At 43.3% G+C, this 18,214-nt stretch overlaps 1 protein-coding gene and 1 long non-coding RNA gene across 2 annotated transcripts in view; both read right to left on the bottom strand.

Moving 5' to 3' along the window:
- LOC142599245 (uncharacterized) overlaps positions 1–18,214 on the bottom strand; it is an 830,374-nt gene that overhangs the window by 754,357 nt on the left and 57,803 nt on the right. The gene's annotated exons all lie outside the window — the stretch shown is intronic.
- LOC142599302 (uncharacterized) lies at positions 7,693–11,943 on the bottom strand. Its single transcript, XM_075739173.1, has 2 exons — positions 10,179–11,943; positions 7,693–7,724 (listed from the first exon to the last, which is right to left on the bottom strand). The coding sequence occupies exons 1-2, from the start codon at positions 11,941–11,943 to the stop codon at positions 7,693–7,695; spliced, it is 1,797 nt and encodes a 598-aa protein (XP_075595288.1).

Raw genomic sequence — 18,214 nt, 5'->3', positions numbered from 1 at the left:
GTGAAGCTCCAAACCATTGGGGGAGAGGAGGTCTCTAGATACCTGCCCATATCCTCCCACATGCTATGCCAGCCCTGACCATTCAGCCTCGGGGAAGATCCCTGGGTGGTATTCTTAAAAGAATTTTTGCTAAACCTGAACAGGACTTGGAAAACATTCAGGAGACCTAGCAACAGGAACATACTGGCCTGAACATTCCAAGGGTATTCAAAATTCTCAAAAATTGTCGTAACCAACCAAAAGGGGAAAGGGGAGGTGAAAGAGTGGGAGAAGGTATCCCCCTTTGTCTTCCCCATAGATGGGGTCCAATTATTAATCAATTCTGACCAAGGTACAGGCATGACAAATGTTACTGGAAAGCGGCACAATAATTCACTCTCCAAGACTTATTTTGAAGTTTTAGAAAGCAGGCATTCTTTATTGCAGTTCTGGCTGCACGGGGGATAACTCCACCTAACGTGCACACCCAAAAGACAAAACTAGCAAGTATTTATACTATGTTAATATACATATTCATTATATTTCCGAGTAGTGCTTATCACATTCATGGATTTTGCGGGAACTCGTTAGCATATGCTAATGTCTTTCGCCCATGTTTGTTGGCACCTCCAGGTGGTCGTTGGGGGTCTTCAGACTCGCTCCTGGTATCACATATACCTTATCCCTCAAGGCTGGTTTTGTGATCACCTTGTAACTTTCTTATCTTTGCGCATCTGTTCTTCCAAGGCCGAGCTGTTTAGAATGAGATTGTTCCAGAGCTTCCTACCTTACAACTAATTATTTTCTAAGTTACAATGGTTTCCCTTTTGTTTGGTTACATCTATTGAGCAATGGCTCTGATATTGCTTGAATTGATCTTAATATTTGAATATTCACAGGTATGACAGAAATGCTACATACAAGTACCAGCTCAGACTCATGACCATCGATGATATCTTATCATAAGTCGTTATCACGCAGTACAACAACATGAGAACACAAACCCCTCTCCCAGAGGTGATAAACAGTGCTGCAGGGATTACATAGAGTAAACATGGGTTTACAAACCAGAGCCATGTGACCAAACAGAACATCATTATGACCAGCGACTGTTTCAATAACATTATAAATGCTGTCCTGGTTCTGGCAAGGATAGAGTTAATTTCACAAGGAGCCAGCTCTGGTTTGTAAACCCGTGTTTAGCAAAAATCTTTCCAAGAGTACCACCCAGGGATCTTCCCCAAGGCTGAATGGTCAGGGCTGGCATGGCATGTGGGAGAATATGGGTGGGTATCTAGAGACCTTTTCACCCCCAATGGTTTGGAGCTTCACTCCCAAACAACTGCAAGACCCTGATAAAATGGTGGAATATTTGAAAGGAAAATGCTGTGGGGATTCTAAGGAGACACAACTTCCTGCACTGTGCTGGGCCCTGGCCACAATCTATCAAACGCTGCTTGATAGTCGACAGCACCATCCAGAGAGAGAGAGCGGACCACAGGCACTGCAGCTGCCCAAGCCCCCGCAACAGGCACTGCAGCTACCCAAGCCCCCGCAACAGGCACTGCAGCCGAGCCAAAAGACCAACCCATACCAGTATCACTTGCCCCTATACACAAAAAGAAATACACGAGGAAATTGGTTTGCTTAGTGAAGGATGACAATGAACCGGGACCATCACAAGAACAGGAGGAAGAGGCAGAACCAGAAGTGATCACCCGATCCCTGTCCCTGAGTGAGCTGAGAGATATGAGAAAAGATTTCAGCCGCCTTCCAGGGGAGCACATTGTTACCTGGCTGCTCCGCTGCTGGGATAACGGGGCCAGTAGCCTGGAAGAGGAGGGCAGGGAGGCCAAGCAGCTGGGATCGCTGTCCAGGGAAGGGGGCATTGACAAGGCAATTGGGAAAAAGACACAAGCCCTCAGCCTCTGGAGGCGACTTCTTTCAAGCATGAGGGAAAGATATCCCTTCAGTGAAGCCGTTGTATGTCACCCAGGCAAAAGTACCACCATGGAGAGAAGTATCCAGTATTTGAGGGAATTAGCTGTGCGGGAGACGGTTTATTATGACCCGGACAAAGACAGTTACCCACAGATCCTGATGAAGTCCAATGTACCCGACCCATGTGGCAGAAGTTTGTATGGAATGTACCATCATCGTATGCCAACTCACTGGCAGTGATGGACTGGGAAGATGAAGAGGCACCAACAGTGGATAAAATAGCTGGCCAACTCCAGCAATATGAAGAAAGTGTCTCTTTCTCCCTCGTCTCGGCTGTGGAGAAGCTTTCCTGGATTTCCAGCAATTCAGAGAGGATATGTCCTACTCCCCACCTGTACAGACCAGTATCTCAGCCATTAGGAGTAAGCGTTCCTCTGCTTCAGAGAGAGGATATAGAGGGTACACACCATGAGGTATCCTGTGGTTTTATCTGCATGACCACGGAGAGGACATGAGGAGGTAGCATGGAAAACCTACCTCAACCCTACGGGCATGAGTACATGAGCTGCAAGGCAAAAGCCAAACAGACACAAAAGGGGATTCTTCCAGGAAAAATGCTGCTCCAGTTTCCAGTAGGCAGTTCCCCAGACAAAGTGGAAGGTCTGATCACACTTATGATCCTCTTGAAGAGACTTCTGAGTCATTTCTACAAGAAGTGAGCAGCGAATACAATGAGCAGGATTAGAGGGGCCCTGCCTCCAGCCAGGTGGAGGAAAGGGACAATAGGGTGTATTAGACTGTGTGGATCTGATGGCCTGGCACGACAGATCCACAAGAGTACAAGGCCCTAGTGGACACGGGTGCACAGTGTACTTTAATGCCATCCAGCCATTAAGGGGTGGAACCCATCTCTATTTATTTTTGGTGTGGCAGGGGGATCCCACAGTCGACTCCACTGGAGGCTGAAGTGAGTCTAACTGGGAATGAGTGGGAAAAGCACCCCATTGTGACTGGCCCAGAGGCTCCGTGCATCATGGGCATAGACTACCTCAGGAGAGGGTATTTCAAGGACCCAAGAGGGTACTGGTGGGCTTTTGGAATAGCTGCCTTGGAGAAAGAGGAAACAGCTATCTACCTTGCCTGGTCTCTTGTTGGATCCTTCTGTTGTGGGGTTGCTGAGGGTTGAAGAATAACAGGTGCCAATCGCTACCACAACGGTGCACCGGCAGCAATATCGCACCAACAGAGACTCCTTGATTCCCATCCATAATCTGATTCGTCAACTGGAGGGTCAGGGAGTGATCAGCAGAACCCACTCACCCTTTAACAGTCCCATATGGCCAGTGCGGAAGTCCAATGGAGAGTGGAGGCTGATGGTAGACTATCGTGGCCTGAATGAAGTCACACCGCCCATGAGTGCTGCAGCGCCAGACATGCAAGAACTTCAATATGAACTGGAGTCAAAGGCAGCCAAGTGGTATGCCACAATTGATATAGCTAATGCATTTTTTTGATCCCTTTGGCAGCAGAGTGCAGGCCACAGTTTGCCTTCACTTGGAGGGGCGTCCAGTACACCTGGAATCGACTGCCCCAGGGGTGGAAACACAGCCCCACCATTTGCCATGGACTGATCCAGGCTGCACTGGAACAGGGTGAAGCCCCAGAGCACCTGCAATACATTGACTACGTCATTGTATGGGGCAACTCAGCAGAAGAGTTTTCTGAGAAAGGGAAGAATATAGTCCAAATCCTTCTGAAATCTGGTTTTGCCATAAAACAAAGTAAAGTCAAGGGACCTGCACAGGAAATACAGTTTTTAGGAGTAAAATGGCACGATGGGCGTCGTCAGATCCCAATGGATATTATCAATAAAATAGCAGCCATGTCTCCACCAACCAACAAAAAGGAAACACAGGCCTTCTTAGGTGTTGTGGGTTTCTGGCGAATGCACATTCCAAATTACAGTCTGATAGTAAGCCCTCTCTACCACATAACCTGGAAAAAGAACGATTTCAAATGGGACCCTGAGCAATGACAAGCCTTTGAACAAATTAAACAGGAAATAGGTCATGCCGTAGCTCTTGGGCCAGTCTGGGCAGGACCAGATATAGCAAATGTGCTCTCCACGACAGCCGGGGAGAATGGCCCTACCTGGAGTCTCTGGCAGAAAGCACCAGGGGAGACTCGAGGTCGACCCCTGGGGTTTTGGAGTCGGGGATACAGAGGATCCGAGGCCCTCTACACTGCAACAGAAAAGGAGATATTGGCAGCATATGAAGGGGTTCGAGCTGCTTCAGAGGTGATTGGCACTGAAGCACAGCTCCTTTTGGCACCCCGACTGCCAGTGCTGGGCTGGATGTTCAAAGGGAGGGCCCCTTCTACATATCATGTAACTGATGCTACGTGGGGTAAGTGGGTTGCACTGATCACACAGCATGCTCGAATAGGAAGCCCCAGTCACCCAGGAATTTTGCACGTGATCACATATTGACCAGAAGGCAAATATTTTTGAGTATCATCATCAGAGGAGGTGACACGTACTGAAGAAGCCCCACCGTATAATAAACTGCCAGAAAAATGAGAAACCATATGCCCTGTTCAATGATGGGTCCTGTTGCATTGTGGGAAAGCATTGAAGGTGGAAGGCTGCTGTATGGAGTCCTTCATGACGAGTCGCAGAAGCTGCTGAAGGAGAAGGTGAATTGAGCCAGTTTGCAGAGGTGAAAGCCATCCAGCTGGCTTTAGATATTGCTGAACAAGAAAAGTGGCTGTCTACACTGAATACTGAAGTGGTCAATGAATTCCTTGTCTTGCTTTACTTGCATGTGTGGGCTGAGAGACTGGGCAGCTAGAGGTCTTGTGTGGCTGCTGGGAGTCTTGCGTAACATCGACTTAAGGTTTGAAATTGTGCTGTTCATCACTTGTATTTATTATTATTGTTGTTGTTGTTATTTTCCTTTTTGTATTTGTCCTATTAAACTGTTTTTATCTCAACCCACAAATTCTCTCACTTTCACTCTTCTGATTCTCTCACCCATCCTGCCGGGAGGGAGTGAGCGAGCGGCTGCGTGGTGCTTAGTTGCCAGCCCAGGCTAAACCACAACATAGTGTATTTGTGTTGTAATGGTTAATGTGCCTCAAGAGAAAAATATCTCAAGACAGTTATGTCTGAAACTGTGCTTTGCTGGGGTTTTTTTGTATTTCAGAGGCCCTTTACTGAGTTTTGTGCATTTGTGAGTAACTCTGAGCCACATCAGATCAATTATGAAAATGGGGAAAAATTCTAGACATCAGGGAGTATATGCAGTTATCAGAAAGAAGTTTATTAACTTAGGAAAGGCCAGTGAAATCGAGGCAAGAGGAGCAACTAACCTAATCCATTTTCTCTGCTCAGAAAGAAAGCCTTCAGATTGACTCAAAATCATGTGGTATTGAAAATGTGCTTGGCTAAAGGTCTTCAGTTTGAAATCTATCAGAATTTCTTTAATTTCTTTTTGTTGTGATACTGTCCTAGCTTTAGTGCTCTGTATAGCTGTTTGGTTTTTTCCCCAAATGAATCTGTGACTATTCTACCAAAGGGTGCCTCTGCTAGTGTTTTTTTCAAACCAACCTTAGGAAAGGGATAAATTGCACTCAGAATAGTGAAGAAATACTTAACAGATATAGTTTACAAATTAACTGACAAGAGTAATGGGCTGCATTAAGGCAGGTCCCTTACTTTTGCTATTTGAGATAGCCAGCTGGGAGATTTTGTTGCTTCCTGCAGTGGCTGCCTTGCTCTGTGGCGCAGCCTGTTTCCTTGCCTGTCAAGTCTCATGCTTACTGTGCCTTTAACCTGCATGCTGCTGGGGATCCAGTTTGATGTTCAGCAGTAAAACATCTAACAACTTCATCATTTGTGTATCTGCTCAGCTGTTTCTTTAAATGGGGTCCTACTCTTACAAGTGGCTATGTAAAGTGACTCTATAGATTGCCTTGTATTGCAGACAGATAATTATGTATATGAGTGACTAATGGTTTTTATGGTTGTGTTTTGTTTTCATCCTGGTGGGGTGCTGCAGTTACTGAGGAGCAACATGGAGCTTGTTGTGGCTGACACATGTTCAACAGTTTGCTTCCAGAAATCACAGGATACTTTGGTTTTCTGGTGGAATAACTGTTGTTGAGACATATGCAAGGAATCATCAATCTAACGTGAATTTTAGCTTCTAGTTGTCTGAATTAGTAGCAGGGCAGTAGAGGCTGAAGGTTAACTAACAAACGTCAGTAACTAAGTCAATTCCCTGCTTCCATCTGTGACAAACTCCTCCAATTCCTATATATTCTACCTGATATATCCAAGTTGTAGACAAAGAGGTCTGTCCTGGGAGACTGCTGGTGAGGGGAAGAGGGCAGCATTAAAACACTGCAATATGGGCACGTTTAAGTACCTCCTACTCTTGTTAGGAGACAGCTCTCTCATAGTCCATCCAGACTTGTTATTTTCCATAGTCTGAAATTCCCCTGGGTTTCAGGTTAGCTTTTGATGGATGGTAGCCGCTTGGACAGAGATCTTTGAGGTGACTAGTCACCATGGTATCCATCTGATCCCTGTAGGCCAGTGTCAGACCAGTACAGACTTCCTTGTGGATAATGGCAGAAATAAAAATTTTCTAGAGCTCAATGAATGGCACTGTATCCTAACTTTCAGTCACACTTTTTCCTTGCTCCAGTCTGTCTACATCCAGCAGACTTGTCATCCATACTACCATATGCAGTTACTGGCCTCAGCACTAGTTTCTGTTTTACTTCTGAATCTAGACTCCCATGGGCTGATAACCTCAGAAGCCTTCTGGGAGCCATCTTTGTTATATCATACACCAGCCTCCAGGAAAATTGAATGATACAATGGACTGCTAAAGACTACACTGAGAGCAATGAGTGGTGGGACTCTCAGACACTGGGATACACATTTAGCAAAGGCCACCTGGTTAGTTAACACTAGGGGGTCTACCAGTTGAGCTGGCCCTGCCCAATCAAAACTTTTATGTACTGTAGAAGGGGAAAAAGTCCCCATGGTGCACATAAAGGATATGTTAGGGAAGACAGTCTGAGTTACTCCTGCCTTGGGCAAAGGCAAACCCATCCGTAGGATTGCTTTTGCTCAAGGACCTGGGTGCACTTAGTGGGTGATGCGGAGGGTTGGGGAAGTCCAATGTGTACCTCAAGGGGATTTGATTTTGGATAAGAATAGCCAATGATTTAAATTGTATGATGTTGATTGCTAAATAATATTGCATGTCATCACTACTATGGTTATTATATGCCATAAAACCCCAGACTAATCACTTGTATTATTCTTATTACTACTACTATTTTTATTATTATTGTCTTCCTTTGTTATCCTATTAAACTCTCTTTATCTCCACCCATGAAGTCTTTTTCCATTCTGCTCCCCATCCCCTTAGGGAGGAGGAGTGAGTGAGTGGCTGTGTGGTACTTAGTTACCAGCTGGGGTTAAACCACGACAGTTAGACTGACAGGCCTGTAGTTCCCCAGATCCTTCTTCCGGCCCTTCTTGTAGATGGGCATCACATTGGCTAACCTCCAGTCAACTGGGACCTCCCTGATTAGCCAGGACTGCTGATAAATGGTGGAGAGTGGCTTGGTGAGCACTTCCACCAGCTCCCTCAGCCCCCTTGGGTGGATCCTATCTGGCCCCATAGACTTGTGGGTGTCTAAGTGGTGTAGCAGGTCTCTAATCATTTCCCCTTGGATTATGGGGGCTTCATTCTACTCCCCATCCCTGTCTTGCAGCTCAGGGTCTGGGTACCCAGAGAACAATTGGTCTTACTGATAAAGATTGAGGCAAAGGCGGCATTAAGTACCTCGGCCTTTTCCTCATCCTTTGTCACTATGTTTCCCCCCACATCCAATAAAGGATGGAGATTCTCCTTAGCCCTCCTTTTGTTGCTAATGTATTTATAGAAACATTTTTTAATTGTCTTTTAAGGCAGCAGTAGTAGTCAGATTAAGTTCTAGCTGGGCTTTGGCCTTTCTAATTTTCTCCCTGCATAACCTCATGACATCCTCATAGTCCTCCTGAGTTGCCTGCTCCTTCTTCCAAAGGCCATAAATTCTCCTTTTTTTCCTGAGTGCCAGCCAAAGCTCTCTGTTCAGCCAGGCCGGTCTTCCCTGCTGGCTCATCTTTCAGCACATGGGGACAGCCTGCTCCTGCGCCTTTAAGATTTCCTTCTTGAGTGTCCAGCCTTCCTGGACTCCTTTGCCCTTCAGGACTGCCTCCCAAGGGACTCTGCCAACCTCGTCCCTAAACAGTTTTCTGAGAATCAAAAACTCCATCATTTCATGATTGCAGAAGTCCAAGGTAGCAGTTCTGCTGACTCCTCCTCCTTACTTCTCCAAGAATCGAAAACTCTATAATTTCATGATCAATATGCCCAAAATGGCCTCCAACCATCACATCACCTACAAGTCCTTCTCTGTTCACAAGCAACAGGTCCAGTGGGGCTCATTCCCTTGTTGGCTCACTTACCAGCTGTGTCAGGAAGTTATCTTCCACATACTCCAGGAACCTCCTAGACTGTTTCCTCTCCGCTGTATTGTATTTCCAGCTGACATCTGGTAAGTTGAAGTCCCCCATGAGAACAAGGGCTAGTGATCATGAGACTTCTCCCAGCTGCTTATAGAATATTTCATCTGCCTCTTCATCCTGGTTGAGTGGTCTATAGCAAACTCCCACCTTGATATATGCCTTATTGGCCTTCCCCCTGATTCTTACCCATAAACACTCAATCCTTTCATCACCACTGTTGTCCCAAAAGTGGGATCATTTACCCGGTGTGCAGCACACCAACATACACACAGAGCAGAAGTATCTTATTTATTTCATGTCTGTGCAGAGATGGGTGCTAGGTGGTAATTCCACAAAGCTAGCACACCACGCACAGAATCTACCACATATTTATCTTGTTACAGGATTAGAAAAACCTGCCTAAATTTACACTAATTGGTTATTAATTACTGCATCATCTACTATTGGTCAAGAATCTTTAAATTAGCAGGCATGCTCCTTGAGGGTTTGGGGGGTGTAACTTGCATAGTCCCTTAACTGGGTAGGTGGCGGTAAACCTGCCCCCCCCAGCCACCTTTCCCATCCCCTGGTTACTGGTGATTCTTGTTGACTTCAGGCCTCTCTGGCAATCACCCAGCTCTGGGTGCCTTCTGGGGCAGGATGTTTCCTCTTTATCAGTTTTCCAGCTCTCCTTCAAGGATAGTCTTTAGCAAAGCATGCTTTTTATCAGTCTTTCGGCTCTTCTTCAAAGGTATAGTTGTCAGCAAAGCAAGGTAGTGCATTTAACCCTAAATTAAACAGTGTCTGAGCACTAACCCAAACACATTTCTGTCCCTGTAAAGTGGAAAATTCTACTTTATGGATATTGTTACCAGAAAACGACAAAATAATTCACTCTCTAAGACTTATTTTGAAGTTTTAGAAAGCAGGCATTCTTTATTGCAGCGCTGGATGCACGGGGGATAGTTCCACCTAACGTGCATACCTAGCCTACGAACATGCACATATTTATATTCTCAATACACACATGGTTACAATTACATCACATAGTTACATAGTTACTTCATTATGATTGGTGTAAAACTTTCTCGCTTTGCTTTTAAAGCTATATACGCAAAGAAATTCAGAGAGCATGCCCAGTGAGGGGTGGTCGTACCTTGGAGGTGGGTAGCTTTTAGCATGGAGGTGTGTTTTGGTATTATAATGAGATTATAATGAACAAAGTTCACTCAAAGGACATGATTTTGACAGAAAATGAAATATTATTTGGCTCATGTACCAACCATGCAGTTTATCAGTTCCATGGTACATACCAACCACACAGTTTATCAGTTCCATGGTACCACCAAGCTCTCAGGTCCTCATTCCTAAAATATTTTCTCATTCCCTACTACTGCTAATAATCTCATCTTGATCCCATCACCATGGTTAAAAAGTTAAACACATCGGTTACAATCCCCCCTTTGGAAGTTTTGAAATAATCACCTTTTCAATACTTCCACTATACTAATTATTTTCTATGTGTTGGAGGAAACTCTGGGATTGTTTGTTTATTTTGCTGTTTCGCAACAGCTTGGATGATCATATGAGTGAGAGAAGTTTCACGAATAATTTGTTTTTTTCAGATGTGTTAACTGATTCATCATTTTCCAAGTTATGATATATAGTATTACTGACAAGGTCATACTGATCAAAACCAATGTTAAAAGAATCACGATGGGGTGACACAACTCGTTTAGGATGCCTGTAGCAGTAGGCGACCATCCAAAAAGTGTGTCCCACCATTTAAGTTCTGCATCTTTCTGCACTCTTTCAAAAACTCGATGTATTTCTTTCACATTGTGATGAACAGTTATTAGGGTTTTCTGCCCGTTTTCCTTAATTTTTTCCAGAATTTTAATCAAATCCTTGTGTCGTAATAACTGCTTTACTAAAGTGAGATTCATTCCAATGGGGATAGGTAATAATTCATGAATCAACATGTAGTTAGACTGCAAAAGTTGGTGCGATGTGACTGGGGTCAAATAAGAAAAGTCACATCCATCAATCTTAGTAAAATTACAAATACAAAAATTTGAATGATTTTTAATCTCTACCACTACCTCATCTACATATAAAAAATCACAAACAGTTCTCAAGCATACACAGCCCTTGCCAATATATATAAGTATGGTTTCAGGGTTTTCGTTAGGATGAACCTCAAAATGGCAAATATTTTGTTCAGTGTCCAAACAAATATCTTGTGCCTCAATTGCATTACCTTCACAGACAAATCCTTGTTGTTCTCGCACGATGCAAGATTCCAGATTAACAGTTTGCCATTTTTCATTCATCTTTCGGGCCCATACTCTATGCTCGGAAGGATAGAGTATAGTTCCGTTATGGTTTATCCCTAATGCAATAATGGGGTAAATTGAGTATTTAGTAGCATTAGATATAGTGAGCACAAAAGTTGTAGCTGTGTTTGTAACGGGATCATAAGTAAAGTTTACCAGGCTCCACCAGGACTGGAGTTCTTTCTCAAAATCAGTAGCACTGTCCCAAATTATTTTCCTAATTTCAGTAGGGAGAGTGCCTTCTTCGCCTTCTCTTATAATTGAGGCAGCCACCGACTGCATCCATAATTGAGCCTGGATACAACTGAGAGCCAAGGAGAGGTTATTTTGGATCACCCCAAGTGCGTCCGTAATTAACTCGTGGTCCCTTACATTTATTCTTTCCCATGTGGGTAATATATTTGACAACAGCCACTGGTTAGTTCCTAAAGCCAGTAAAGAAGATCGTAAAGGTTGTTGTAATCTAGCCAAATCACTAATTGAGGCTGCCAATTTGTTCATTATTACTTCTGAATCAATGCTATTTAAAACTCCCAATCCTGTTCCCAAAACACCGGTCAAGTCTCTCCGTGTTCTTTTCGTAGTAAGAGTTCGTTTCTGCAGCCAGGTTGTCCACCCCTCATATGAGATTTTTAAGAAAGGTGAACAAGCTGGTTGAATATCTGAAACATTGTTTTGCATTGACAATTCAACTTGTTTGAGAGACCATGCCGGGTTAAACAATATTTGTTGCAAGCCTGTATTTCTGATCACATATGGTCCAATTTCAAAGATTTTCGGGTTAAGCGCAACAATTGGTTGGGTAGTAGGTATTATAACGTCTATTTTAAGTTCTCCCCAGTATTTGGTGTTATTTTTACCACATATCACTTTACGGGAGTATTGTACAGCAGTCAAATTTAACCAACAGTCTAAATTTTGATCTTTACACAAAATAGGGCCATGCGGTCCATTTTCATAACTGTTTATAGGTTCAGTGCGAGATTCAGTAATTAATCTGCATCTTATTGTGATGTCATTCCCTTGTGGTGTCATAAAAGAGGGGGTGACTTCACTTTTACCAGTTAACGTAAAAAGGGTTTCTGTGCCAGCGTGCGTGACTACTGCAACAAGCATCACTAGGGGTTTAGTTACAACATTTATCTTGAATTTAAATGTAAGGCCTCGTAATCCTCCTGTCAATGGATTAGGTCGCCAATTGCACACCACATAAACTGGCTTAGTCAAAGTAAAATTGTGCCAACAATCTCCTTGTTCCTTAATACAGAGTTTGGTAATTTCAACATTATTGGTACTAGGGTCTAAGGAGTAATTACCGACATTCTGCTGGCGGCAACACGTAATGAGAGAATCTTGTTTGTTACATTTCCATTCTGTGGTGGGACAGAGTCTCGTTGTAATATTAGAACTAGGGTCTAATAGATTTCCGGAGATGGTAATTGAAGAAGCTTTCTCATGAAGAGATCCTTCCATCTTTCTGCATCCTACTTGGATTTTTTTCTCCAATTGTTCCTGTTAAGACATGGACCCAGTCCTTTCTGTCCCATTCCCACTCAGGTGGGTGGTAAACTTCAGATTCGTGCATTACCACAGTGGCTAAATTTGGGGAACGGTCTTTGGGGTATGGTCCCATAATAGCTTGGGACCATGGCCATTCTATATTTCTTTGGCTACAGATCAGCGATAGAACACAAAAAAGTGTTATCAACCCAATCAAACAATTCATAATATTCATAATTCAACACATAACATGCAAACCCTTTATAAATTTTCCATTTTGAGAACCAGTTCTTTTAGCTTTCCAGTTCCCTGTCAAAATTTCTACACAGTCTGAGTTTCAAAGGTCCTTTTTGCGTAGATGTCCACTGGTCTGACGGTGCCTTCTTTATTCGAGTATAATGAATCCACGGCTCCACTCCTTCTACCTTAACTGCGGTATAAGTTGTCAACAGTACCTGGAAGGGTCCCTTCCACTTTTCTTGGAGTGGTTCAGAACTCCATGTTCTTATATACACAAAGTCACCCGGCTGGTATGGATGTACAGGCGTATCAAGAGCAAGCGGTCTGGTCAGCACAATATATCTTCTGAGCGCTTCGAGGGTCTTTCCTAAAGAAATCAGATATGTTTTCAAATCTGTTTCCCCTGTTACCCTCATATCCCCTGGGATTAAAGGAGTTTGGTAGGGTTTGCCATATAATATTTCATATGGACTTACACCGTCTTTAGACCTTGGTTGGATTCTTATTCTTAACAGAGCTAATGGCAAGGCCTGTGGCCATTTCAAAGATGCTTCTTGGCAAATTTTACTCATTTGTCTTTTCAAGGTCTGAGTCATTCTTTCAATCTTCCCGCTTGATTGCGGTCTCCAGGGAGTGTGTAAGTCCCATTTTATCCCCAGAATTTTACTTACTTGTTGGACTATTTCTGCTACAAAATGTGGTCCTCTATCAGAAGACATGCCCAATGGTACCCCAAACCTTGGTATTATCTCTTTTAACAATATTTTAACCACTTCTCTCGCTTTGTTGGTGCGACAAGGAAAAGCCTCTGGCCATCCAGAAAACGTATCAATCAGTACCAGCAGATATCTATACCCATTTTGTCTGGGTAATTCAGAAAAATCGATTTGCCAATAATCTCCTGGGGAATTACCCTGCTTTGTTACTCCTAAAGGTGCTTTCCTCTGGTTTAAAGGATTATTTTTAAGACAGATCGGACACTTAGCTATTATTGACTTAATTATTCCTGTCATTCCTACGCACACTACAAATGTTTTCAAACTTGTAACCATAGCATCCACACCCCAATGCGTCTGCTCATGTTGCTCTTTTGTAAGTTCCAACATAATTTGTGGGGTCACTATTATCTGATTTTCTGGTGTTACCCACCATCCTTCTGCATTTTGGGATGCCTTTAAATGCTCTGCCAATTGTTCGTCTAATTTACCGTATCTTACTTTTACATTTGGAATTTTTACCTGTTTTACTGGTACTAGTGCAAGGACACCTTGTTCTGCAGCCTCTTTTGCAGCTTTATCCGCCATCCGATTACCTATATTGACAGCCGTCTGACCAAACTGATGAGCTTTGCAATGCATTACGGCCACTTCCTTTGGTTTTTGCACATCTTGTAGGAGCTGAAGGATTTCCTCCTTATGTCTTATAGGTGATCCTTGGGCTGATAACAGCCCTCTTTCTTTCCATATGGCTCCATGAGCATGGATCACACCAAATGCATATTTGGAATCTGTCCATATGTTTACTCTTTTCCCTTCGGCCATTCATAAGGCCTGCTTCAGTGCCACCAATTCTGCTTTCTGCGCTGATGTATTTGCAGGTAGTGTCCCTGACTCCAATATCTTGTCGATGGTGACAACAGCATACCCGGCCATTCGCCTTCCTGCTTGCACAAAACTGCTTCCATCCGTGAACAGTTCCAGATCAGGATCCTTCAAAGGTTCGTCCTTCAGGTCCGGTCTGCTGGAATAAACTTGTTCAATGGTTAGCAGGCAATCATGTTCCAATTTCTCGGTAGGATTTTCTGTTGACAGGAACATTGCTGGATTTACAATTGCTGTGGTTTTTAATTCCACATCATCTTGTTCCAATAGGACAACCTGATATTTCAACATTCTGCTAGGGGATAACCAGTGACCCCCCTTTTGTTCTAAGACAGTTATTACCATATGCGGTACATATACCACTATCTTTTGGCCCATAGTCAATTTTCGGGCTTCCTGAATCAGCAGCACCGTTGCTGCCACGGCACAAAAACATCCCGGCCATCCTTTACTCACGTTGTCAAGTTGTTTGGAGAAGTACCCCACCGGCCGCTTCCAGGATCCCAGCCGTTGCGCCAGCACTCCAAGGGCCAGATGTTGCCTTTCGTGTAAAAACAGCTCAAAAGGTTTGGTTAGATCAGGTAGACCCAGTGCAGGGGCCGTCATCAATGCCTTTTTGAGTTCTTTAAATGATTTATGGCATTCCGGTGTCCAAGTCAGGTATTGGTCTTTAGATTCTTTCAGGGCTTCATATAGGGGTTTCACATACAGTCCATAATTTAGAATCCAGAGTCGGCACCATCCAATCATTCCCAAAAAGGCTCTCAGTTCCTTTGGGCTGTTAGGTTTGGGGGTCTAACAAATGGCTTCTTTTCTTTCATTTCCCAGTTGTCTCTGTCCTTGAGATATCTCAAATCCCAAATAAATCACTGCTTCTTTCCCTATCTGACCTTCTTTCTGGAGACTCTATATCCTCCCTGGCCCAGGAAATTCAATAAACTTATAGTAATTTCAAAACATGTTTCTTTACTTTCTGCTGCTATCAGGATGTCATCCACATACTGTAGTAATATGCCTCCTCCTTGATTCTGTTTCTTCCACATTTCTAATTCCTTTGCCAATTGGTTTCCAAATATTGTGGGGCTATTTTTAAATCCTTGTGGAAGTACAGTCCATGTTAATTGCGTTTTCCTTCCTGTAGTGGGACTCTCCCATTCAAAGGCAAATATGCCTTGACTTTTTGTATCCAGAGGTATGCAAAAGAAGGCATCCTTTAAATCCAGCACAGTAAACCATTTATGTTCCTCCCTCAGAGATGTCAGTAAGGTATATGGATTGGCCACTACTGGGTGTATATCTTGAACTATCCGATTTATGGCCCTTAAATCCTGAACTATTCGATATTCCCTGCCTCCTGATTTCCTTACTGGTAATATAGGGGTATTGTAGTCTGATTCACATTCTACTAACAGCCCATATTCTAAAAATTTTGTGATTAATTCCTCTAGCCCCTTTCGGGCTTCCCACTTAATAGGACACTGTTTTTGTCTTACCGGCTTGGCTCCGGGTTTTAAAGTCACCTTTACCGGTTCTGCCAGTTTGGATCGTCCCGGAACTCCACTTGCCCATACCAGGGGGATAACTGCATTGTCCACTACTTCTGGAATCTGTTCCTCCTTGGGGGAATCCTGTAACATAAACACTCTCGCCTCTATAGCTTTTGATTCTGGTATTAGTAATCTAATTTCTCCATCTTTAAAAATAATTTGTGCCTCTAATTTGCTTAATAAATCCCGCCCCAACAAAGGCAATGGACATTCGGGCATGTAGAAAAATTGATGTTACCCACTGTTTTCCCAGCTTAAATTTTAACAGTTTCTAGAAAGGCCAGTTCTCTTTTCGCCCTGTCGCACCAACACCCTCTGCTGATTTATAGCTGAGTTTTGCTTTACATGTTTATTATTCTCGGTCAAGATTGCCAGAATTTTTCTATCCCTTTGCATTTGTCTGACTTCTTTTTCTTTTTCTCTGTTGTTATACACAGCCCAGGCTACTTCAAGCATTTTACCTAAGTCTCTGGACTCAGCCCCTTCCAGTTTCTGGAGGGTGTTTTTTTTTTTTTTTTTTTTTTTTTAGGGCTGATTGTCCCATAAATATATAGGCCAATTGTATAGCTTCTTCCGTGGTGGTTTTTTGTTTTGTTTTGTTTTTTTTTCTCTGGGTCCAAATTAGTATATTTTCTAGCAGTCACCTTCAGTCTTTCCATAAAGGCCAAAGGGGATTCGTTTAATTCTTGTCTCACTTCATATAATTTAGACCAATTAATTGCTTTTGGCATTGCATGTCTAACGCCAAATAAAATCCACTTCTGGTACCTAGTCAACATTCTTCTGGGCCCCGGCTGATTAGGGGCCCATTTAGGGTTTGTGGATGGAAAATTCTGGTCCACCGATCCTTGTATATTTCCATTAGCATGGGCACTTTCTACTTGTTTTCGGGCTGTGTTTAATACCATTTTCTTTTCAGTATCTTCCAATAATGTATCCAATATTACTTGCAAATCTTCCCAATCAGGGTTTTGGGTTCTAATTATTGTTTCCATTACTTTGGCAACTCTTTCTGGGTCATCTCGATAGGTGCCTGCAGTTCCTTTCCATGCTCTTAAATTGGTTATGGAGAAGGGGACCTTCACCATTACCGGACCCTCGTTGCCAACAGCCTGTCGAAGAGGGGCCTGGAGGGGAGTTAATCCGTCTCCTCCCCCTCTTCCCCTTGTCCTCCCAGCAATTGGGCTAAATCCTTCCGCCTCCCCTTCCACAGGAGGGGCGGAAGCATTATTGGCCCCCAGATTTTGATCCCCTTGATCATTTCCTAACCTCCTGCGAGGCGCGACCAACAATTCAACATCATCATCTTCAAATTCACATTTAAAACATTGTTTACCAATATCACAAGATGAGCAACCTGTTTTCAAATCTTTACCGGGTTCCTGCCCCTTTAATGCCATTACCACAGAACTAGATGAAACCAATTCACATTGCTTTTGCCATTCCGGATAATTTCGCAGTGTGAAAAACAAATCCACATATGCCATTTCATTCCATTTACCTTCCCTTTTACAAAATAACATTAGTTGCAAAATTGTGTTATACTGCAATGTCCCGTTTTCCGGCCACTTTTCCCCATTCTCTAAAATATACAGTGGCCACCAGTGATTACAATATTCAATCAACTGTTTCCAAGTCAAAGGATCAATTCTTCCCAGATCTTTCCAATGTTCCAAAATACATCCCAGTGGTGTTTTTCTCAGAAAAGGCAGTCCTCTGATAATCATTTCTTAGAACCCATTTCCATATTCTCCTCCCCGTCACGCATGCTCAGTGATTTGAGTTGGTGGTCCTCAAGGGGTCTCTGGTGGTCGTCAGTGGTCTCGCACCCGTGTCCGCTGGGTGACCCTCTTCTTGTGGGCATGCGCAGTACTGTTGCTGTGGATGCACCTGTCCATAACGACTTCATAAGATTAATATTCCCAAACCTATTGTCCGGTTGGGTAGGGACTGTACATGGAACATAGCAGCATTGTACCTTGCCATGGTCAGTTAGCTTCGTTATCTATTACCTTGGTTACAAACTAATTATCTCAACCTGATTCTATAGTTTCTGTTTCACGGCCCCTATCCTACGGTTACAGTGACATTTCCTTGCTGCTCTCATTGCTGATTATTTTTAAGAATAGGGCAATATTTTATGAAGGTTTTTCTTCCTTCTCTTCCTCCTGCCTTCTACTTTCAACCATTTTTTTCCATTTTAACAATGTTTTTATCTTTAGGGTTTTTTGCTTTTGTTACTATATCCCCAGTGATATAACCGTCACATGAATTCACCTCTGAGCATTATGATGTCTTTCTGCCCTATGATAAGTGAAAGAATAAACCTATTTGGCCAGACCTTCAACCAAGGTGAACTGACACAGCTCTGCTAGATTATACTGACATAACTCCTCAGAGCAGCTGGAAGGTTGTATTTGAGATTTTGCTCAATCCAATTTTCATTTAAACTGCTGCTCTTTAAGCAAAATTACCTTCTCCCAAATTGCCTGCAATGCT

The sequence above is a fragment of the Balearica regulorum genome, chromosome W (assembly GCF_011004875.1).
Source record: "Balearica regulorum gibbericeps isolate bBalReg1 chromosome W, bBalReg1.pri, whole genome shotgun sequence".
Classification (NCBI taxonomy): Eukaryota; Metazoa; Chordata; class Aves; order Gruiformes; family Gruidae; genus Balearica; species Balearica regulorum.
This window is presented reverse-complemented; position numbering and strand designations above follow the sequence as displayed.